Genomic DNA, 23846 nt, shown 5'->3' with positions numbered 1-23846 from the left:
CCTCCCACCTCACATTTCTAGCATTGCCAACTAAATGCCTAAATTAAATGATGGAATTCCTTCTGCTTATCACATAGGGCCACTTTCATAGAATGTGTTAATCACAACACAGTTTTATTATTATTGTTACAATTAGTCAAACTTCCACTTACTAAGTGGAGAAAAGAAAAATACTTCTGTTTCTGAAGTCATGTTAAAACAGCAGAATTATGGAGAAGCTTTTCAAATAGAGGACTGTCTACAGGATTTCCAACTTCACAAGGGTAAGAAAAAGATAAGCCAGTTGGTTTCAGTGCCTAACTTTATGAGGAAAAGGTGAGGATATGCCACTTGGACTACATGTTTGTGGTTTCTCCTGCCGTTTCCTCATTTACAGGATATATATCATAGGCACTGTGGTTTACCCTCAATGTAACCCCTTCTGTGATGAAAGAAACATCAATCACTCACTATGGTGGGTTCTAGCAATGTAAGTTCATGACACCATAAAATTTGGGAAGTATGGGGACACTGCACACTGATAAAATATCAATGTCACTTGCTTAAAATAAGAAGCACATTCAGATCAAGTTTAAACTCAAATTAAGAAAGTCATTTCTTTAAGTAGATTATTTTTCGAGTCAAAATTATTCCCAGCACTATCACCCCACGTGATCAATCAGAAGATTGCCTTGTTGCAAAATCCAGAAGACACACTTGCTTTGCTGCTTTAGTTCGAAATAACTTACTTAGAAAACACCAAAACAAACTAAGAAACAAAACAAACAAAAAAAAAAGCAAAAAACTCCATATCCAGCAAAATATATGAATACAAAAGGCAATTTAACTTCCCAGAAACATGGGAAAATAACAATGAAAAATGTAATTAAAATAATTAAAATAGTCAGGTATATTAAGTTAGTGGATAAAATTCAGACCTTGAGAAGGTTTAAACCTTTAGCATATTTGTCTAAAAAGGAATGAATGTATCTTCTTGTTAAATGCTATGACACTTGAGAGGTGAAGAATAGACTGAAAGTCAAAAGCCAACCCCCCAAAACCCTACTCTTTAACAATTCTTTGAAATACGACTTCCTACGTCATTTAATTTTTGAAAACCCTAAGGTCATGTAACACACTTTCTCTGTCATTTGTAAGTACATTAACTCAGTGGCCATACGACAGTGAAATTATGATAATGGGCTGCTAAAATGGGTCATGCAGACACTGCGTTTCATGTTAGCTTCAAACAACAGTGAGAATATAGCCCAAATCAAATATGACAGTACAAAAGCACATGGTTTACTTTTCTCAAGGCTTTGCCAGTGACTGGGAAAAAGGCTGCAACCACCAAATACAAACGTTTTAGTTGTGCTTTCCACCTATGAGCTACCCCTCTATCTCTACCTGTGATGCTCTGAAAGAAAGCTGCCACCACAAAGAAACAAACTTTTTAATAAAATACTGTGTTATTGCTTGCAAGATTTTCCTCCGCGTAATACAAAGGTTATCACTAGACAAAGCCCACATTCTTAAAATGAAAACAGTTTCATATAACAAGATCAAGAAAAATGCGACACCCCTCCTCTCTCCCCCCCCAAATAACAGTTGTGTTTTTTTCTTTTCTTTTTAAGATATACAACCATTAGTATGCACTCTTCTGTCTCTACATAAAATTCAACAGCTACTATTGCCTGAAGCCTAGGTAATGGATGTTCATCAGCTTACCTAAGTATCCTTTGAAGAGCTAAGAATCAAAACATTTAATTTGATATACATACAGTAGCCAAGAAGCCACAACTCTAGAAATTATTGTTATTACTGTAGAGTTGAATGACAAAATGATCCTGAGATGCATGCTTCAGGGACAGCTGGTTTATGCTCTTGCCCATATCAGTCTATGGGATCGGGAATACTGTTTGCAAAATTCTCACAAGCAAGGTCCATCAGGGCTTACTTGTCCTTCCTTTCTATCAGATGCAGCGTTGCAGTTGGGAGGAAAAGAATTCTGGTGTTGAGACTCTGAAAAAGACAATCTACCGACACAGCAGGCAAGTCGCATGGGATTGAATTCTGTGCACCGGTTAAAATCATACAACGGCATTTAACCCATTCATTTTTTTTTTATTACGTTATTAATACTTATTAACTACCTGTAATAAAGGCACAATTTTCTATAAAAAGCCCTTTTCTCTTTCTTTGTCTTTTCTGTACAATTTGAAAACTGTCAGTCTAATAGTTCCTAAGAGAACTCAAAGCAGGATGGTTGATGAACACAAAAGCACAGAAACACCATCGCATGCAAAAGTTAGCTGAATAGCACAGATAATTGCTTGGATAATTATTTTGATAGAAGCCCTCCTGAAAGCTCCTATATTTTATCATACCTGTTAAATGTACATGACCCGTCTCCTACATGTGTACATCTATATGATATACAAGTTGATAACTTAATTAGTGACTTTTTGCTTTTGCTTTTTTGTCTAGTCTGATAAACAGCGTGTGCAGTTCGCTAAAAGGAGAGCGGGCAACCTACATTCCCAAGCCTGTGCTTGCTTTTAAGCAAATCCTGCCTGTTAGGCGGGGGGAGAAGCGAGTTACATAATTCACGTCAGGCGTGTCCATTATGCACGCAGCAAGGCAGCCCTGCCAGAAGATGAGCGAATGGCAGCCACAGAAGTTGCTCTTGAGGAAGATCGCATTGCCCAGCGCCAGCCCATGAGCTCCCTGAGCCTTATGCAGCCTGACTGACAATGAGATTTAATGTAGCCTAACTATAGTAGCCTTGAGCACAGATGCAATTATAACGGGCAGTAATAAGGGAGTTTTCGAGTATTAGACCTTATCAAACTGTTGCAAGCAGTAGTGGCGTAATCAGTAAATGCTGGCTTTCCTAGGCTTGTCCCCCCGCCACCTGGCAATTCAGAACATCAGAACCTTCCACTATTAAGAACTTGAGTAAAGGTCATTTTGTTTTCCTCAATACCATAAAAAATGGCATAGCTAGATTTGACATGCATATGCAAATCAGCACTGAGGGAAAAAAAACCCTGAGTTTCCTTCACGCCGGATTACTGTATCTGTATGAAATGTTGATACAAACACCTTGACTAAGAAAAAAACCCACACCATCTCTGTGGTTTAATTGACAGGATAGGCTTAACAGATGTAGCAGTGCTGGACAAGGTTATTGTCTCATGGTAGATGATAACAAAAATGTACAACGCTACACTGGTCCAAAAAATTTAAATTCAATTTAAGCTGTATTTTAATAAATGCTTTTATCGTTTATGTAAACAAGATGGGGATGTATTTTACAATTTTTTAGAATATTATATCAATTACAGATAACCAGTCAATAATATCGTTATATGCAATGTAAAACAAATGGAAATATTTATACGACAGAGACAAAGATCACCATCACTATTTAATTTGTATACACTTGAGGTGTCATAATATGCAATATGCCACTTAGCACTTTGACATGCAATCTTTCTTAGACATAATTAACGCTTCCATTTCTAACAGATTTTAAGTATATGAATCTACTGAAAATAAATTCATGCTTCCCTCACCAAGCAAAAAAAAAAAAAAAAATTCTGACCATCCCACCATTTTATCTCACTGTGAATCTAAACAACTCAATGTTAACTAAATGTCTGTTTATGCAAAGTTTTAAGGAGAACTTTTGGCAATAGTAAATAGAGACTGTTATTTTGACCATACTTCTCATAAAGCACATGTTCACACAGAACCACAAAAGGCATACAGAAAGACTAAATACATGCAAAGAAAAAACACCATCCCACCTATTTATCACAGAAGGAATCACCAACTCGTGCATTATCTTCTACAACCAATTCTAAACTTTTTTTCCTTAGCCTTGTGATGAGTCTAGATAGATATTACAGGTACTAAAGTAACACAGAAATATACCCTAATCTAACACCAACATCTTTAATTTGTCACTTTCATGGCAGACATTTCCAGATAGTCTAGAGGTCCAGAAATTTTATGTTCCCAGCACAAAAGCAACTGAAGTACCTGACCACTTAAGCCCTCATAATTTAAAATTTGTGACAGAAGTAAAGTAAATTTTACTAAAGACTATTATATAATCAATAATTTGTTCAAAACGTTTTTCTCATGGAAAGTTATGATGTTATTTCAAGCAACTGCTTAATACTATGTTATAAAGCATATTCCTCTGCAATATTCTGTTCAGGATCATGAAACCTTGGCAGCATTATATATTTTCCTTTGATATACAGCAAGAAGTAACAGAGTTTGGGACAGTAATAAAAAGGATTCATCACTTTAAAATAGTTTAACATCCATTGTGTGTATTAAATGTTGGGAAAATGTTTGCAGGAACCCCTGCAAAAGAACCACAAATCTAATTCTTTTCCCTCATCTGATTGATACAATCAGGAATTCATTTAAATGGTCCTTTAGTGAGCTGTCATCAGACTGCAGCCCATTTACAGAAGGTTAGCTAATTAATGAACTCTTGATTGAAGATTAATTTGGCAACGCTTTTTAATTTTCGCCTTAAAACCATGACAAACAATGATGTATTTTAATTAGAGCTTCAGCTATAGCTGGGTGCCTTATATACATCTTTGATATTGTAAACAGATCACATCTATTCATTGGTAAATAGATAATAATGTTTAATTATCTGGAAATTAACAAAAGACTAACAACATACCCTTATTTTACACATGCGAAAATAATGCACGTCCATGAAATGAGACGCTTTATCAAAGAACGTAGATGCCACCACTCTACATCCAAAATCCCTTCATAACATGGTATTTTAATAAAAACCACTATGTGATGATTAAAACAAAAGACTTGAGTGGATATATTCTACAGGCGTACCTACAGATGCAGCAATCCAACTATCCAGTATAAACCTGCTTCTTCTACCATGAAAATAATGCTACCTTCATGTAAATTGTGGTATTTCTGCACAATGATCGGTGATTTATTTGTGAAATTGCTAGAATGGTGAAGCCGCACAGAGGTCTCAGAGCTCTCGACCAAGGTAAATAAAGTGTCATAATATATTTAGCAAATAATAATGGAAAAAAATAGAGACAAACATCAACAGAAGATGCCAAGAAACAAATGGGATTGGGGAGAATAAAATTTCTAGTGCTTCTCTTCCCAAATAAAGTCACTGTTTGCAGTGCTACAGCCTTAAAAAACAGCAATAAATTTAACCAAAAATCTTTGATCACATTATTTTTCAATTTATCGTCTTAATTTTCATTACTGTCCTCTATTTACAACTTTTTGTTTTGTTTTGCTTTCAAAGGACACACCCTTTTATAGCTTTCTATTTTGTTTGCCACCGACCCTCAGCTGTGTTATTTTAATCACAAAAAGGCTGCAGTGAAACACCACTGTTAAGTGAAAGCAGCATTTAAGTTCCTGCACACTGTGTTTTCGTTTGTGTGTTTGCTTTAAAGACAGGAAAACGGAATAACATTTAAGATGTTCATAATAATAATAACACAATCAATAGATTGTGGCTTTTTTAAGAAATCGTTTTCAACTAACTTGTCTCCAAACACTGGAGACGTGGAGTGCTTTCATCTGTTTGAGATCTGGCCTTTAATTGCTTCAGATTAACATTAAAATGCTGTAATGCTTACAAAAAAAAATGTCTTGGCTATCATTTTGTGCATTTTATTTCACTTTAAACACTGTTATACATTAATGACAAAATATTCATCGATTACAGCAAAGATGAACCCGGAAATTAATTCAGCCTAAGAAAGTCTCACTTCCCCATTGATTATGTAGTCAGGGCTTTGTTAGGCAAGTGAAAGGGGCTGAGTCAAACCACAGTAATATTTGCCTGAGCATAAGAAACACACAGCGCATGTAAATTCATTCTTACCTAAAAAAGTACTTCTCAGGTGAGTAAGTAAGCCTTTCTGTAGAAAAGTAACGTGCAGGGTGTCGGAGCCCGGAATGAATGATATGAAAGAGCTGGGGGTTTTGTTTAATTCTTTGTTCTTCAGTGAATGTACTGTAGATGATGTTTCTCAAAGGTTTATGAAACAGTATAATTAAATACAAGTAGAACATGATTTCTTGAACATATTTATGGACACAGAACACTTCCATCTTAACTGTTTACTTAGTGCATCTCAGCTAAGTATTATCATCGACAGCATCCCTGCCAGAAATTTTTATCCTCTGTGAACTCTCACATCTCTGTTTGCTCCTGCTTTTGGTCATATTGAACACCTGTGGAAACTAGATCAACAGCTAACTACAAGGTTGTGATCTGTGTTCTGGATTGACTTAAGATCTGGAAAAGTAGGAGAAACGGGAGGAGAAAGTTGGCTATGCACAAGCCAATATTTCTAGAGCTACCGAAATCTGTTACTGCTATAGTAACTAACAGCTATTAATAAACACAGTACGCTTTGAGAAATTTAACTGCAAAAGTAAAATACACAAAATCCAAAACTACATTCTCTAACACAGGTGCAAACTCAGGTGATACACCATTGACATAAGAGAGGAAAGAATTTGGCCCACTAAATCCATCTTTGTAATCCAGCAAATGTTCCCCTAACCAGGTTGAAAAAAGATAAAAGGTTAGATGATGAGAGATGATATAGAGATGCAAAATCAGCAACACAAGTTTGAGAAACAGCTTTCGTGAGACCTGTCTAGTCTTGCATGTTTAAAATCACCTATGTGAAAGGAAAGAGAGAACAGAGGAAAATAACTCCTTGTTCCAAAGAAAATGTTAGTTTTCTGCAAAATTATTTTAGTTTGATTGGGTTGTGAAAAGCATTAAAAGGAACGAACAGAAAAAGCGTTTTCACCAGTTGTTAGCTCGTGCTTGAAAAGCTCAAATATTGTTTCGTTTTAATAGTTCAATCCCAGCTTCCGTGTATTCCTCAGTGAAAAATACGGGCGTTGACAACGCAAAGAAAAGAACTGGTGAGGTTGCAGGTAAATGAGAAGAGCACAGTAAGCATTAGCTGTCAGTGCTTTCCTTCCTGAAGCAAGGGCACGATGAGGTTCTGATCCAGCGCACTCAGTGGAACATCTCTCGCTAATGGGAATGTGCTGTGAGGTACATGTGGCGTGCTCCCATTTAGGTCGGCAGCTCTTCGTCGATGCCTGAGTGACTTGCTCTGTATTATTCAGTGTGGTTAAGTAGTATGTACATCAGCTACCGCCATTTAAAAGAAAAGCAAGGCTACAGAACAAAACGTATTCTTTGCTTTTATTTTGAAAAGTTTAATTTTGTTTAGATTACAACTTCTGCTGCTGCTTCAGTGTGTTTTGTAAAACTCTTAGGACCTGCTCATGTGCACCATGGGATGCACATCCTCTGCAAAATACGGCATGCCCTTATTGGCACCAAGGGTAAATCATAGGAGGTACTGAGCAAATCACAGAAGCAGGCCCTTATTCACTATGTCATCCCACTGTTAAATCTTCGCTAAAATGTGAGGGGAGACCTCCAGGCTTTTCCTTTTGCTGTTTGGTCTTTTCATAAAAATTATCCAGTGTACGAATGGCAAAATGTAAATCGGTGAAGGTTTATGTTTTCTGATCCAAACATGGATTTGTTTAAACAGGGAACTCCACAAGTATTTTATAATACTAAAATACAAAGGTCATGCATCTACAAAGGATAATTATTTTTAGCAATAATGATAAAAATATTAGTACTTAGCTGGGAAACTGTAAACGATTGAGTTAGCTGCAAAAACTATATTAATCTCAAACCAGCTTACAGAAAAATACTGTATCATATGCACAGCATCAATTTGCAGCTGTACGAGAAAATAAAATCATAATTTTCTGACTAGACTACCTGAAGAAAAATACAATACTGCATTAGTGCATAGCCTATGACTTAGGAATAACATACAATAATGTATATATTACTAAGGGTATGCCCAGGTAGGGAAATTCATGGCACATACTCAGGGATGTTTGAAGTGGGAAATTTCAGATATCTAAGACAATGCACTTCTCACTCTCTCGATGGGACTGTGTTTACAAACAGAAGATCTCTAGATGTTTCATATGACCTTAAACCAGACTCCAAAAGCAGGCTGGATTAACATTTTTCATCCAAGCTCCTTACTGCATAATGGATATTTTAGCTCTACATAAATGTCAGGGAGTTCTAGAGTGAGCTTTTCTGCATATCAGAAAGCTGGCTGCCACTCATGGTTAGAATCTTGCTTTTCTGCAATTAATCTACAAACATAAATCAGAGTTTCATGGTGCTGATTTCAAGCCAAGAATCAGGCACAATTTTCAAATGCCCTGGGAATGGGCATATATATGAAGAAAGGGATATGCTTAACCTTTGAGAAATGCAGTAACTCTCTTCTGGCATGCATACATACTTGTCAAGAGGAGTCATACACATATGTCAGAGGAGTACAAACAGAAGTGTTTGCAATTGCAGAAAGAAGTTCTGAGCTTCACAGACTGCATTAGATGATACATAAAAATATGGACAGTATAACCAAAGCTATCAGAAATCATTTCAACAAGGTTAAAACAGGATATACAATAAGTATCCTGTTTTAATGTCCTCTAAGAATAAGTATGATTTCAAAAGGATTTTGGTACTGCAACTCAGTTAAAAAAATGTATCATGTGTATAATGTTTGCATCACTTTTCTTGCCTTCAGGAGAATACTCTCAAACTGTTTTAATTTAATTTTGCCTTGACAGATCAAGGAAAAAGAAAGATGAGTTTTATTGTGTGTGCATATTCATATATTTTTTGTTTTTTCTCTGATATTTAGAAAATACAATCTACTGGTTTTTCTTTGCCGATTATTGAAAACAGCTGAAACTAGCACGATCCCTTTCTGTTTACTTCTACATTCGTATGCCGTCATCAAAGACTGCTACAGGCTGGGAGCGTTACAATTCAGTTTACTGCCAAGCTTGAATCAATAAAGGAGAGCTTTTCCTGTGTGTCTTACCAAACCAAGGCCTTCTCCTAAAAGCACAGTGAAAATATAGCACCAGCGCCCATAAAGTTGGAACTCAGATCCACGCACCTATTTACTTCTTTTTGCCAAGAGATACTGTTGCATACTGTTAATCTTTATTTTCAAAGAGATGTAAAGACAGTAGGCAGCCTTTGGAGCAGTCTATCACTGCTTTAACCAATGGAAAGCCAGCCTTGGGGCTGGCAAGTTTTGGAGCAAAGTCTTCCCTCCTTCTTGCATGATTTTGGCCATTGGAGCTAACAGGTTTTATGGTTTTTTTTTATGTTTTACCTGCTCCCAAACAACAAGCATTTGTCTGTATTCCTGGGCTTAGTAATTATAATTATAAATCATTATGCATTAATAAAACATTTATAAGAGCCTAGTTTGCTTGCTATTTATAGCATTATAAAATACATATTATATAAGCAATCCCAAGCGGCTTCTATTACCTTTTCTTCAAATCATTTTATGATTATCTTCTCATAACCATTTCAGAAACAGGCAAAGTAGCTTTGTAAACATCTATTCATTTTGTCAGTATTGTAGTTTTTAATTTTCTCTCCTCCATCCCACTACAGACATTTAAATATAATAAAAAATAAATCCTTTGGCCAGGGTAAGGAGCACTGGAAAAAATATTTTGGCTCAAACACATGACACTGTAATATGTAGGACAGCAAAGCAGCCAGCTTTGAATGATCTTAAGTAAAAGGGCAACTCTTACTGAGCAAGTAGCATGCCTCTAGGTGTCCCCCAAATGTCTTGATGGTTGATGCTTCAACATAAGGATGATTAAGAAACCACACATCCTACCAAAATAGCGCACTCTAAAACTTGGAATAAATTCCCCTTTCACTAGCTGCAACATTTCTGAGCAGGGCTTTAGCACTCCATTATAGTGAATGTTTTTTGGCCCAAGGCAAAACATATTGACAAAGTTCCACCTCCAAGACAGTTATTGTCTCTGTATACTTGATAGCAGCCTTCAGAAGTTCACCTGCCAGTATTAAATCCTTGGTTTGGGTGAGAGAAGTAAAAATTTGCTAGCATTCCAAGCTATTTTACTGTAGCAGCAGCTACAGCAGCAAATCAAATTGTTCTTTCAATTAGACCAGTTCAGTGCCTTAGAAAGAAAGACCTAGCCTTCCTCTTCTCAAAAACACACACCAATAATAATAATAATAATAATAAAAACAAAAACCCAGCACAAAAAAAAAACAACCCTGCAGTTTACACCAGGTCTGAAGTTTTTACTACAACTGAGAGGAAAAGGCTCAGATGTTCTTATTCTTGTGGTCAATAATCCACATCACACACACACAAAATGGCATGTCAAGCCATTTGCGTGTAACTGACAGCCTTTGCCAGCAGCCTGTGACATGTAAGCAGGCCAGGTGCCAAGGTCTTCAAGGGGGCCATCACTAGGTTTGAACCTTCCTTTTGTCAGCAGCATGCACCGACAGATTTGCTAGAAACCAGCAATACGCTGAAGCATATCAGAGAGCAGGATCAAAAAGTGTGTTGTGATGATGTACCAGATTTAAGCTGGACAGAAAGAAAGCTTTAAGATGCACTGAACGCCTTGATAGAAAGAAGTCAGGCAAGTAAAATGGAATCTTTATAATGGCTGGGAGCAGAGCCTTCTAACAGCAGGGAAAGGAAAGCTCATTCACAGAAAACAAGTATCGTCACGACTATTCTGAAGCAATGTACTGCAATGCAAGTCCAGCTGGTTCTGAATGAATACCTTACTTTTCTGCATTCCCCAAATAAAGACATCTATCTAAATACACAGCAATTGCCCCACATATGCACAGTCTGTTTGCACATGGAAAGTGGAATGACAGCTCTAATTTACCTTGCTGTTTTCTGTTTGTTTGATTTTTAAAACAGCTCTCACTCACTGGAAGAAGCAGGGAAGCAACTAAGATGACATCTGCTAACAGTGTATGTAACTGTCAGTGTACCACAAAGGGGACTTACAGATTGTGTGGCAGGATCCCTGTAAATGAGATGGCTGTGGCTGCACAAGGATGGAGACCAAATGACCCCCTGTGGGTAATCTATCCAGGTTAGAGAGGGGGTCACTGCAGGGGTACCACAGAAAGGCATGCGCTCTGCATGGAGAGCAAAAGCATGTCCGAAATCAGGCAGCAAACTCCTTCCCTAATGCTTTTTAAAATAAAACTTCTAAATATTGGAACAGCAAGCCAACACCTCAGTTTGAAACAAAATGTACAATCCTCTGCCACCATAGCAGAAGACGCAAGACAGCTTCAAAATGTCTTTTATTTTGACTTTACCACAAGCCACCTTTCCTGCATCTGTGCAAACACAGCCTTATGTTCAGAACAAGAAGGTACCACCATCTGCTCTTGGCCTATCTTCAGCAGGATCAGAGTAACACCAGACTCTTGTCCAGGCTCTCTAAGAAGGAAGTCCACCCCTGGATATTCACTCACTTTAATCAAAGTTGACAGCACTGAGTACTCCATAAGATCAAGCCTTTTGCTGGCATAAAAATGTTACCAAAACTGAATTGCTAAATGGAGAACTATCACAGCTCTTAAACAGATGCTCCTCCCTTTTTCTAGTTCCAAACTTTTCAGTTTGTGTGAAATCAAGTGTGCTATCTCACCTGCTTTCCCTACACAAGATATTCACTGGCCAATTTCAACGTAATTCTGAAAACACAGACGTTTGGTTTCTCGGTTCTAACACATTTTTCTGCCATCTTCCTCTCCTCCGCCATTTTCTCGATCCCTTCAGTCTCACACACAAACACACAGATTCCCTCACGTCAAAGGCAGAGAAGTAAATCCAGTTTCTCTTCACTGATTATGGGACTGGTTTTAATTTGTGCAATAGTCCTTTTGATAACAATGCCTAGTTAAAACATCCATTAAAAGTCTGTATCAGTCATTTAATGGAGGAAGAAACTAATAGGGTTCCATTGGAACTCCTCCATTAACTTTTAACAGAATTCTTTCTTCTAGTCAGTGTTGTAAAACAGGGATATTTCACAAATTTAAGACCATGCTCATTCTCCATGGGGTGACAGTTAGGTCATTGCTTCTCAATCTTTTTTTGGGTAACTACATCAGTTCACCACTTGAGCTGCAACAATCAGTCTCTTTACAACTTATTAATTGCAACTCGTACTCACTCTCTCTCGCTGAACTCCAAATCACAAAGTGCCTCAAAGTCCCAGTTGTATTGCTGGTCACAATACATATAATAAAAAGCACAGCTATCAGTTCCCAAAAGAAAATACTATCAACCATTACCAATAAGGGCCCAGACCTACCACAGTAATTACGTATCTCTCTAATTCAGAAACCTACACTGCCATGGTGATGAACTGGTGTCTAATGAGATCTTTTCAGATCTGCCTAAAAGCCATACTAGGTCATTTGCTAGAGAACTGTTGGACAGGTAGTATTCTTCCACACCTAACTTTACTGGGAAAAGTACACAACAAAGCAGAACCAAACTCCTGTGTTCATTAGCTGCTATATACCATTATGATATTGTCATACTGGCGCTTAACTAATATTCTTTGGTAAGTGAATCTTAAAATCCTTCAAGCAAAAAGGCAACTACTGCTAACTTCATTTTACAAGCACAAAAGCTAAGGCCCAGGAAGAGAGGAACAGAGAGCAAGTCTTCTGATTTCCACCCGTCAGGCAAGATGTTGAAGTCACCAGGCACTGGCAGCATTCCTGCAGGTACGGGCTTAAAATAATGGAATATTCAGGTTCTTGGTCAGAATCCGAATGGTAAAATGTAGCATGACAGATCTCCTCTAACCTCATGAGCATGAGGCACAGGTGCACGTGGGAAATGAAAAGGGATTTACTTGGGAGAGTCCAGCCTGAACAAGCAAATCGTTGTAGTGGAACAGGTCAAACCTCTAACTGCCATTGCAAGCTTCAAATCCCTCCACCCTGAAAAGCAGGGGGAAATATTGTCAAGATTATCCTGCTGTCATATTTCCAGAATTAAGAATTTCATTAATCACAGAGGAGTTCAAAGATCCTGTAAATCTGATTCTGTTCATACTTTAACCAGCTTGACACTGATACAGCTGTGAATCCATTGGCTGCAAATAAGGTATCCCAAATTGCATATATGGCATATGCATAACTAAGAGGAATCAAGTTTGTAAATGTTATGATTTCCATACTCTCAACTGGCAGTTTCAGGAAAGTTGAGAAGGAGCGCTGAAAATCGACCTGGCTTGTGTAGCAGAGCCTCTTTAGAAGAAAATAAGAATGAAAGCTTTTTTTTTTTTTTTTTTTTTTTTTTTTTCCATTCCACGCTGCACATGCTTAAAAAAATCAAAATGCAGTAAAACATCCCTAAGATACGTGCAGTTTTATACACGCCTTTCTCAAGAGGTAGAATCATTCAGCTTTTGGCCTTGTGCTTCATGATACACTGAACTAAGCAGATGGTTTACTACTACCCTGCAGAATTTTACTCACAAGTTTGTTTATACATAAATACACACACACACACACACAAGCTTTTATTGCGCTAGATAACATGCCTCAGAAGTGCAGACAAAAAATGGAAAAAGATTAAAGAATAGTGCTCTATTTCTTCACAACTTTTGTTATCTGGAAATAAAAAAGATAGCAATGAAAAGTTCTGGGAGTGTAGGATTTTAATGCTTTATCTAGTTGTATCCAACTCTAATGAAGCAAAAGGAATTACACATGGGAAAGGCCAATGAAAACAGACAATGTGGGAACGTTTTTAAACAATAAGAAAACAGGTTTAATCAGAATATGTTAGATATACCCTACCCACAGCTTACTGCCTTTTACTACATCCTTGTACTTCTGTATTTGACTGTACATCTCAGAATCTCCTCCAGTTTGTGTTAAAAAATCATGGCAGAAAATGCAGCAAAGTTACAGATTTCTGGTACTACTGAATCAAGAACATAGAGAGAAAGGTTGGTTTGGAGCAGGTCTAATAACCTTGTTTTTAGAAGAAAAAAAAGAAAAAAAAAGAAAATCTTTGAGTTTATCTTCTTTAGGAAGCAGGGAAAGTCAGGAATAAATTTATTCCCAGTGTTTCAGAACACCAGAAAAACACGAGGGCTGATAGGATGAACTGCTGATGCCTCTTGCTGTGTACCAAAAGGCATCTAAGCAACTTCACTGTTTGCATGCCAGGCAAAGACTACCTCTCTAGCCACAGAACTGCAAGTTTCTAAAGGAAATGCTCCAAGTTAGAACATTTCACTGAATGCTTGTACATACAGAATGCATACTGGTGCTTGATCACAAAGCACTTCCGAGGAACTGGATTTAGTTTTTGAAAAGCTCAGCTGATTTCTAAGAACAGATCCAGCTGCATCTGGTGCAATCTGCTGGTGGAAGTGGATTCAAGCGATGATGCTGAGCTCTGCTCAGACGTTGCTGAGGAGTGCAGTTATGTCCTGTTTGCTGATAGGTGATGTAATCCCTGCTGCTGTAGGAGGGGTAATCTTCAGCAGAACAGCAGCAAAACAGTGGTGATAGCTAGGAATTTTTATAGTTATTTTTGCTCCATCTTTGGTCTGGCAAAGTGTCCACAGCACTGACAGCACCATAAACTCACAGGGCAATGGCAAGACGCATATAAAATACAAACAAAAAACAATCAATCCAAGGCACAGAAAGATGAAAATGGGCAGGGTGGCACTGTGCTGAACAAAAGGATTACACGGCACATAAGTTTTGATGACTTTTTCCTAAAACTGCTATAAACAGAATCCTCCAATCTAGAGAACTTCTCTAGAAGCCAGGAGGAGAAATAAGATTATTTCTGAAGCACAAAGCATTGCAGGGATGCTCTTGGTTCAGCCTTACTTAAATCTAGTATTTTATTCCTATGTGCTCTTTTCATGAAGAAAACAATGGAAAGACAGGGACATATCTGATACAAAGAAAAGTTAAGTTGGAAGTGGAGCATGTGAGGCAGGGCTTTCCATGTGTCAACAGAGCAGTCAATCTGAGGAACAGGGCAGTTCAAGTGAGGAAGGGAACTGTACTTCATCAGGATTTACTAGAAATTGGGAACTTCCTAAAAGTAGATGCTGTTGGTTACATAAGGAGAAAGAAGGCAAAAAGATTGATGATAGCAATGTATTTCTGCCCAGATAGATAATGGGATAACTTAGAATCATAGAATCATAGAATCATAGAATCACCAAGGTTGGAAAAGACCTAAAAGATCACCCAGTCCAACCGTTCACCTATTCCCAACAGCTCCCACTAAACCATGTCCCTCAACACAACATCCAGCCTTTCCTTGAACACCCCCAGGGTCGGTGACTCCACCACCTCCCTGGGCAGCCCATTCCAGTGCCTGACCACCCTTTCTGAAAAGTAATACTTCCTCATGTCCAGCTTGAATCTCCCCTGCTGTAGCTTGAAACCATTTCCTCTGGTCCTATCACTAATGACACGAGAGAAGAGGCCGACCCCCAGCACACTACAACCACCCTTCAGGAAGTTATAGAGAGCAATGAGGTCTCCCCTGAGCCTCCTCTTCTCCAGGCTGATCACCCAGAAAAAGTTTTCACTCTATCTACACACCAAATCCCTAGTAAAGCACATTAAAAGTTTAAATGAAGAAGTATTCTTCAAGCATGATGACACTTGGCAAGATATGCTGTTTACTGCCTGTAATGGTAGTAATTTTTATACGAAAGTTTGCCTACAAAGTTTGCCTCAAGACTTCACCTTTACAATGTCTCTCCTTACCTATATGTCATATTAGCCTTCTTCATCATCTTAGTTAATTTGGGGGTCAGCCCGTGCTCAAAGCTTCTAACTGAACAGACTCTGATCCTGACAGAGCCTCTAAAGAAAATGTTTGTTGAATAATAATAAAAAAACAGCAATTTTACAAGTATATAAATGTAACTTATATGCAGAGCCAGAGGCTGTTTAAAAATCTAGCTAACAAGAGAAAATCTAGGATTTAGATGTTCATGTTATCTGCTAACTTCAATTCAAATAAACCAGGCAAAAACACCCTAGTGTATCTAATGTTGCGTTTGTCTTTACAAAGCCATTCCTAGTGCATTACTCAATCCCATTCTTATTACTTGAGTATTAACTTTATTCTGAGATTCCACTTTCCTACAACTGGCAGACACCAGCTGGAGTGCCAGAGTACAACACAGGATAGCAGGGCTGGAGGGCATGTCTTGTGAGAAGAGGCTGAGGACATTGGGCTGTCCAGCCTTAAGGAGGCCACGAGGCAGCCTTACATCTTTCCACAGCTCCCTGAGGAGTGGAAGCAAAGGGAGATGTCAGGCTCTGCTTCTGGTACCCCACAGCAGTACAGGAAGAGCACAAAGCTGGCTGGGGAGGATCGGATTGGGCATTAGGAAACATTTCTGTGCCATGAGGGTGGTCAAACACCTGTATAACTAGTAGTTGATGCCCCGTGCCTGTCAGTGTTCAAGAGGAATTTGGTCAATGCCCTCATTAAAGTGCTTTAACTTTTGGTGAGTCCTGAAGTGGTCAGGCAGTTGGACTAGATGAACTTGGCAGGTTCCTTCCTACTTGAGCTAGTCTAATATAATTTTGGAAATTTGTTCAGGTTTCTTTTCATTTTCCAGTTAGGAACGCACCGGTATTTGCTAAGAAAGGAAATACACATGCTCCAAATGCCAACAAAATTTGCAAGAACAGAAGTATGTTTCTGTGGATTGATGAAAAATTCTATATATTACATATAATACGACCACTGCTCTCTGTACATACTGGACAAGGATTCAAAACAAACAAAAAGAAAGGAAATGAAGAACACAGTCCACTTGATGTATTTTAACTGCAGAGACACCTGTGCTAATAACACCACCAGCACAAGGTAAATACATGTTAACCAGAAGACAAAGCGTTAACAGCTAGTGAGTTGCCACATAATTACCATAGCATCCAATGAAGTTATCTAGTACTGTGTGTGCTGCATTGTTCATGTTATTATGTGGTAACTATCAAATTACCACGTGTCATCACTGTAACATTAGGTTGATCCACTATGGAAATTCATTCTGCTCAACAGCGGCTAAATTCTTCATTTTGTCCCCCCTGGTGATGTGGGCAGGTGGATTACATACTGAGCTATACTAAAGGTTAAAGGACTAGGTTAGACACTTCATAGATTAAATCTGATCAAATAGCCTGATTCTGCCACCTTTTCCCACTATGAGTTTCATTACTCTGCTGCAGATGGGATAATACTTGACAGAGTAGTACTATCTGTCCCAAAGTGATCATTTTCTCCTAAAATTTCCTGTAAAACCTACATCAACCTTCCCTCTCTACAGTTATAGTGGTTACTATCTTAAAAAAATAAAATAGAAAAGCAGGTTTTGCCTGCAGTAAATGGAAGGGAGTCAAAGATCCATTTAGGACTTATTCTGTTACTAATCTATTTTAGTGAGGAGGCTAACAGAAAATATTACTGTGATGAGAGGAGAGAGTATTTGTTGTTTTTTTTTTTTTAAAGGAACAAGCAGAAATAGATACATCCTGATAAGCTTTGACTCGCATGTTTTCCACATTTACATTTCTGTGCAGAATAAAATTGTTAGAAGAGTTTTAAAATAACATTAGGCAAACACACAAGTCTTGGAAACAACCCAAGCAAGGGAGCAAAACTGGCAAGTACAGCTCTCAACCTGGGAACCTCCCACACTACAACAAACTCATTAGCAACTGCTAACAAGCCACCTGGTGTGAGCTACATGATAAGTGAAAATACGATGGCGAGGATGTTATGAAAATGGTTATCACCCATCCGTACATTCACTACAAGGAGTATTTTGCACATATATTTTACATTAACACTTGGAAAGTGCTCAGATGTTATGTGAATGGGAGCCCACGCAAGAACCCGCACAGCTGACACTAGTTTCAAGGGCACAGGATTGTTCACTAGTAGCTGCAGTGAAATCTAAATAGGTGCATAACCAAATTCAAACACAAATGAAAGTCAAAGACATTAAGGGGACAAAGACAATTGGGCAATTATGTAAATAAAATTTGAAATATTATAAAAGATTTATCAAAATAAGAAGACAGCCCTTTTCTACCATGCTTAGTTAGCACATAGCAGAGTCCCTGAGAAGACAAGACACTTAGTGTTTCACTCAAGCCAGCAGAACAAGATACATGATCCGGGGAAAGTAAGATGTACTGAAAACTACCATGTGTCATCTCCACTAGGCCTGGCCTCACATCCGCAAGTTCATACGAGCTAACATACAGAGAGGTAAAAAAAACCTTCTTTTTCTTCTTTTCTTTGGAAGAAAGGCCCAAGGACTCAGAAAAACAACCCTTTTTGTGGCAACAAACTTTTCCTTTGCAGAACACTTCCATCTCAACATCCGAGCTCACAGTTGAGTTTGTGGAAACAGCTCATTAATAGAAGGGTAGTCCCTTGGCTATTCCTGGTAAGAAATGGCTAAAAGGCAGATGCTGGACAAAAAATGGCTCAATTCACTTTCCTTCTGCACTTTCACACAGAGTATTTCTCACCACTTGCTACATCTCTTTGAATCTCAAGAGTGGAGTGGCTCAGAGACTCAAGATTACAGCACTGGAAATGTACGCAGTTTTCAAGTATCAGGCACTAACAGCAAGTTATCAACTGTATGTTTATTGACAAATCCTGCACTGTTGTCTCTTCAACCATTTACCTACACCTTCTTCACTGTTTTCTAGAATCCCTTGCAGAATCCAGCCATTAGTAGTTGCAGAGTTATTTAAGGAGGAATGGCAATCAGTGAAGCCAAATGACAATTGGAAGGATAACATCTTGCAAGTGATTTCAACGGAAGCCCAGAAGCAAGGAATGAAAACAGATTTGTGTCCTCATATTGCATCCAGGTTGTTCTTACACTGTCAAATATAGTGCCTTCAAATCACAAGTGATACCGCTTCATTTATAGTAACAAACATGGCGGAACAGGGTACACAAAGTTGAAGGGGTTTCCATACTGTATATTCTAGCCTGGCTCTAGGGGAAGCCTGTAAAAAAGTAACAGCATTCTAGCATTGCACTATTTATTACCCCAACAGTTTCTGTACAAAGAACTTTTATGTCATTATGTGAATATTTCTGAGATGCAAAGACCACCATCTCCAGCGCTTCAAACCATTGCCTTAAATAAAAGCTTTGGGTTAACATTACCTGTGTTGCTTATGAAAGAGGACATTGTCTCTTTAATTTTGCATGCATTACAATGTTTTTAACCACTAAGGTCATACCTGCATGTGATGACTGACAACTTTTCAGCTTGACTCAAAGCAAACAGCTGTTGGTTTGATTGCCTAGCAACTAAAAGTTGATGGATGACCCTTAAGATGGATAACTACCATAAATCACCTCATTCAGACTCTCAGGGAAAAAAATTAAAAAACAATGGTTTTCATGACATTTGCTGCACTCCATAATGTGCCATGATAAATTTGGCTGCCTTATGGATGCACAGTTGTGGCTGCTGAAATTAGACACTTTTGTTTTCTGCATTCTGCACTTCTTGTAGGCCCCTCTGTAAGGTGTGTTCATATTAATATACTCCACTGTCAGAAGAAAGCAGAATACCAGAAGCTACTGTCAGTCACACCAGGCAGGGAGAATCTGTACTGAATCTCTGCATCACCAAACAGCTTTTAATCAGGAAACGGCAGTCTTATATCATAGCTATGGCACTGGGCTACATGCATTAATAATGGTTACAATATATTTAGTGTAATGACTTGACCCCGGTCAACATTATTGATGCTGTGATTAATATGAATTTGATAAACTGCTTCCTCTTTGAAGACATTTTGTATGTTTCTCAAGCAAGAGAAAAATACTTTTGCGTATAAATAAATACATCAGGACTTCACAGAGACATTCTGATCTCAGCTGCACAGGTGTAAAAATAGATTTCTCAGGATTTATATTAGCGCCCTGAAATTAAAATCTGGACCACAAACAAACAAATAAATAAATAAATAAATCCCCATTTTCATCTTACTAATGGGAAAAAAAATAAAATAAAATCCTCAAACCATGATTTTAAATGGAAGACCATATTCTTCCCAGAGTGTTCAGACAGAAAGGGAAATTCCCTTTTATTGTTCTAGATAATAGGATTTCTCTGTTTGTTATGTACAGAATACATATGCATTCAAAAACAGATGTTCATAATTGTTTCCATTGTTTGGATTTTTTTTTTTTAAACAACTCTTGAGCTTGACTATTCATACGAAAACTCTCTTACTGAATTTTGTTTATGGCAGATAAGTGATTTCTGGTTTTGTTTAAAGAAAAAGGAAGGTGGTAAGTTAGTGTATGATTTAGTATTTCCTTGTGGAAGTTCTGGCTTACATGTTATTATGTGAAGAGTTCATCAAGAACAACAAATGTGGCAGAACTACCTTCCTCTTAGCTGATACATGTCAGCCCACATCAATAAACTGCTGTCCAACATAAAATGTTTGGGCAGGATGGGAATTCCCAAACTGTGATACATGACCCCCTGAATAGGGGTGCAGGCCAAGAGGGACCCAAGTTGTGTTTAGAGGCATGGAAAAGAACTCCAAAAAGTAAGTATTCAGAAATGGAAGTCACCACTGAAAATCAGGAGTCAAACGAAAAATAAACAACTTTACTGAGGAGCAGGGGGTTACCTGGACAAAGTAATTTAGAAAATGATACTAAGGGAAGAAAGTTACAAGTTAGGACTGCAGAACTTGTGCAGAAAGCATGCTTGACTAAACCTCTGCTACCAGCTGCAAGAACTTTTTCCTTCTCTGAAGTCAGCCGAGCATCTTCAAGCTCATCCACTTCTTAAAATTAGAAGTCATGTTCCAAAGTGTAAATCACATTCTAATTCAATGAAGCATGCATGTGTGTTCATGGTACAAGATTGTAAGTAAACCTTAGCTGCACAATGCCTTCAGATTTTCAGCAGGCTGTGAGCAGTTTTCTAGAATGCATATTCTGAAAATACAAGATATGCTTCCACTTGCAAGATAGGGAACTACATTTCTTTTCTGTATTTTACGTAGAAGTGGAGCATAAGCACAGCATGCATCAAGCTGTTTAGGTCTGCTGTATTTCTCAATAACCAACAATGGTGATGCTCTACCAGGAACGTGTACAATTTGCTGGACTCTTCACCTCTGTTTCTCAAGCACTAAGTGCCTATGAAGTTCAGATGCTTTTCCTCTCCAAGCAGAGACGAACATGCATATGTAACAATGCTAGTTGTAATGCAATTTATTTGGAGGTTCTGAAATTTCAGATCACAGCATTCTATAATCAATACTTCACATTATTCAGCCACAGCATCCCTCCAGCTGAGAAGCTAACTAGTGTAATGTGTAATTCACACAAGAGAGTCTCAAGTGCACCTAGATATGTTTCATATAAAAGCACTTACATACGTATAACATTCGGACACAGCCTCTATTCATTGTCTCAGCTTTAAGTCCCACATGCCTCCGTGAAGGACCCACTGAAGAGGACAAGACGGCATGCTGGCCCTTTAAAACTGAAATGCTTGTTTCCTTTCCGTAAGAAAAGTAAATCATGCTATAGTGAGTGGAGCTTTGAAAAAGCATCCATCCATTAAAGTTCATGGATCCTCGTTTCCAGATTGTCCCTCCCCTGGCTGTGTCTCAAGTTACAGCCTTGTACAATCCAAGTCTAAATAATATTCACTATGATAAATGACACCATAACTCCGATATCCACAATCAATCTTTGCTTTAAAGATACATCCATCTTCAATAATGTTGATGGGGATTCTGTAAAATGGGAAACGTGACTGTTTTCCCGACCTCCTAACAGTGGGGGAAGGAAGCTCTGAGTGATGGCTGTCAGCCCACATCTGGCTGCAAAAATAAATTAGCCTTATGTAGACAAATGAAAGGACCAGCCCTGACTAGAAAACAGCCACTCCTGAGCAATGGCTAATTTATAGGACTCCTTTCTAGAAAGTTCCTAGCTGAGGCTACCGTCTCCTTAGCTATCTCTTTAAATGATATCTGATGCTGTAAATAACTTCAGTGTGGTAGGAACTATGCAAAGTACAAAGAGTGATTTGGTGGGGGAAGGGGAGGAGACAATAACTTTCTCACATTCTTTGTACATGATCAAAATGTAAAATTCGGACGCTGAAAACATACCCACACATGCACACATGCATGCGAACAAAACTTTTGTTTCAGCAAAGTGTTGCTGCATTTTGAAAATGCTTTCCTCTTTGTTTGACAGATTATTTTCTGCTTTAACTCTTCCGACATTTCCTGGGCTTCAGGATCGAGGCACCATCAGAGACACGACCGGCTCAGTGCCAGTGACACCTTCAGGTGGAGACCATTCCCCTGCCGTGGCTGCGGTGCTGGTGATGGCAGCACCTGGACAGGCCACCGGATCACTTCCTGAGGCAGGCTGTGGGGCTGAGACATGACACAGGGGCACAGGGAGAGGCCGTTGCTGTGTTTGTGTCAGCGTGTGCCTTTCGAACCACCCAAAGGAGAATTAAAGAGGAAGGTGGAAGAAGACTCCCTCTCTCGCTGCCTTACGTGAACAGTGGACAGCGGCTACCCCTTCTCCACGACTGAAATGCTTTATTGCCTTATTTTTTATGTCTTTGACCTTGTCCTGCTGTGGAAAAACGCAGGACTCTAATTCTTATGGCACACGAGGATTTAAAAACAAGGAAAGCCACCAGCAGGCCCAGGATTGCTTCCCGGCGGTGCCAGAGGAGCGGGCAGGCTGCAGCCCAGGAGGCTGTTCCCAGCACCGGCTGGCAGCACCGCATCTGGGCACAGCAGCTCCCCGGGGAGGTCCCGCAGAGCAGCAGCAGCGAGGGTTAATTCTGTGAAGGTTGAAGGACTTACTGTAATGCTGTGAAGACAGAAACATCACAGGCTTTCCTGGCAAGAGGCTCGCAGAGGGTAGGAGGGGACTGCGAAATGAACTCTCTCAGGCTTTGTCGTGTACGTTTCCCAAGGCCCGGCCTGGCCCCTTTGATAAATGACACATGTCATTCTGTCAGGGGCTGACACTGCAGCTGGGAGGGCCGGTGATGTATGGTTCCGCTGAAAAGGAAATCAACTTTTTGGCACCGAGCAAGACTGTGCCCTGTGTAAGGATTTTGTTTCTCAAAAAGTGAAAGATAGACTTAGGATTTAAAAAAAAAAAAAAAAAAAAAAAAAAAAAGTTGAAAAACAGATTGAACGACAGCTTACACTTAACATAAATTAACTCGGTAATGGTGAAATGTGCTAGCCTGTGATAAATAAAAGCTACATTAGTCAATTATTAATCACACTCCAACTTGTAGCCAAAACCCATGACTTAAATCTGAGGCCTGAGCTGCCTTACAAACAGATAAGACAGTGTTTGATAGATGTCTTGCATAGTGTAATCAGGAAGGAATCAAAGGCTTAGTGGTTTAACCAGGGGGGGTGTGGAAGGTTCTGGAAACTGAGACTGAGTAAAGTGGATAACTGGATTGAAAGCGCCCTTTCACTGGGGATACAGTATATCTTTTGACTGCTTAAAAAGAGAGGGAGACAGAAAGAGAAAGGGGGAGAGAGACATATCTGAATTTGGTTTAATCTTTTTTTTATATACAGGAATTTCTCAAAACTGTATTTCCCTCCCCCACCTCCCACCATCACTACAGTGTTAAATCATTTAAATCTGATCACTATTAAATGGATTCTCACCGAGACATCAAGTGTTTCAAATATGATCGTTTTGCACGGATTACAATTTAAGCATTTTATTTAATCGAATGAACTCGCATCAGGCTGCAACACATTCATGCAGATACAA

At 38.7% G+C, this 23846-nt stretch overlaps 1 protein-coding gene across 2 annotated transcripts in view; it reads right to left on the bottom strand.

Annotated features, from left to right (window-relative positions):
* Positions 1–23139, bottom strand: part of TSHZ1 (teashirt zinc finger homeobox 1) — a 38619-nt gene extending 15480 nt beyond the window's left edge. The window contains exon 1 of one of the 2 annotated variants that reach the window (XM_042809002.1): positions 22904–23139. In XM_042809002.1, coding sequence (XP_042664936.1) covers positions 22904–22928 — 25 coding nt within the window. In that variant the 5' untranslated portion in view covers positions 22929–23139. The remainder of the gene's footprint in view (positions 1–22903) is intronic. The other variant, XM_042809001.1, reaches the window with a different exon arrangement.
* Between the last annotated feature and the right edge of the window lie 707 nt (positions 23140–23846).

The sequence above is a fragment of the Centrocercus urophasianus genome, unplaced genomic scaffold, assembly GCF_019232065.1.
Source record: "Centrocercus urophasianus isolate 14NV4802_14NV808 unplaced genomic scaffold, USGS_Curo_1.0 seq_11, whole genome shotgun sequence".
Lineage (NCBI taxonomy): Eukaryota > Metazoa > Chordata > Aves > Galliformes > Phasianidae > Centrocercus > Centrocercus urophasianus.
The sequence above is the reverse complement of the archived record's forward strand: the minus strand, read 5'-3'. Positions and strand labels throughout refer to the sequence as shown.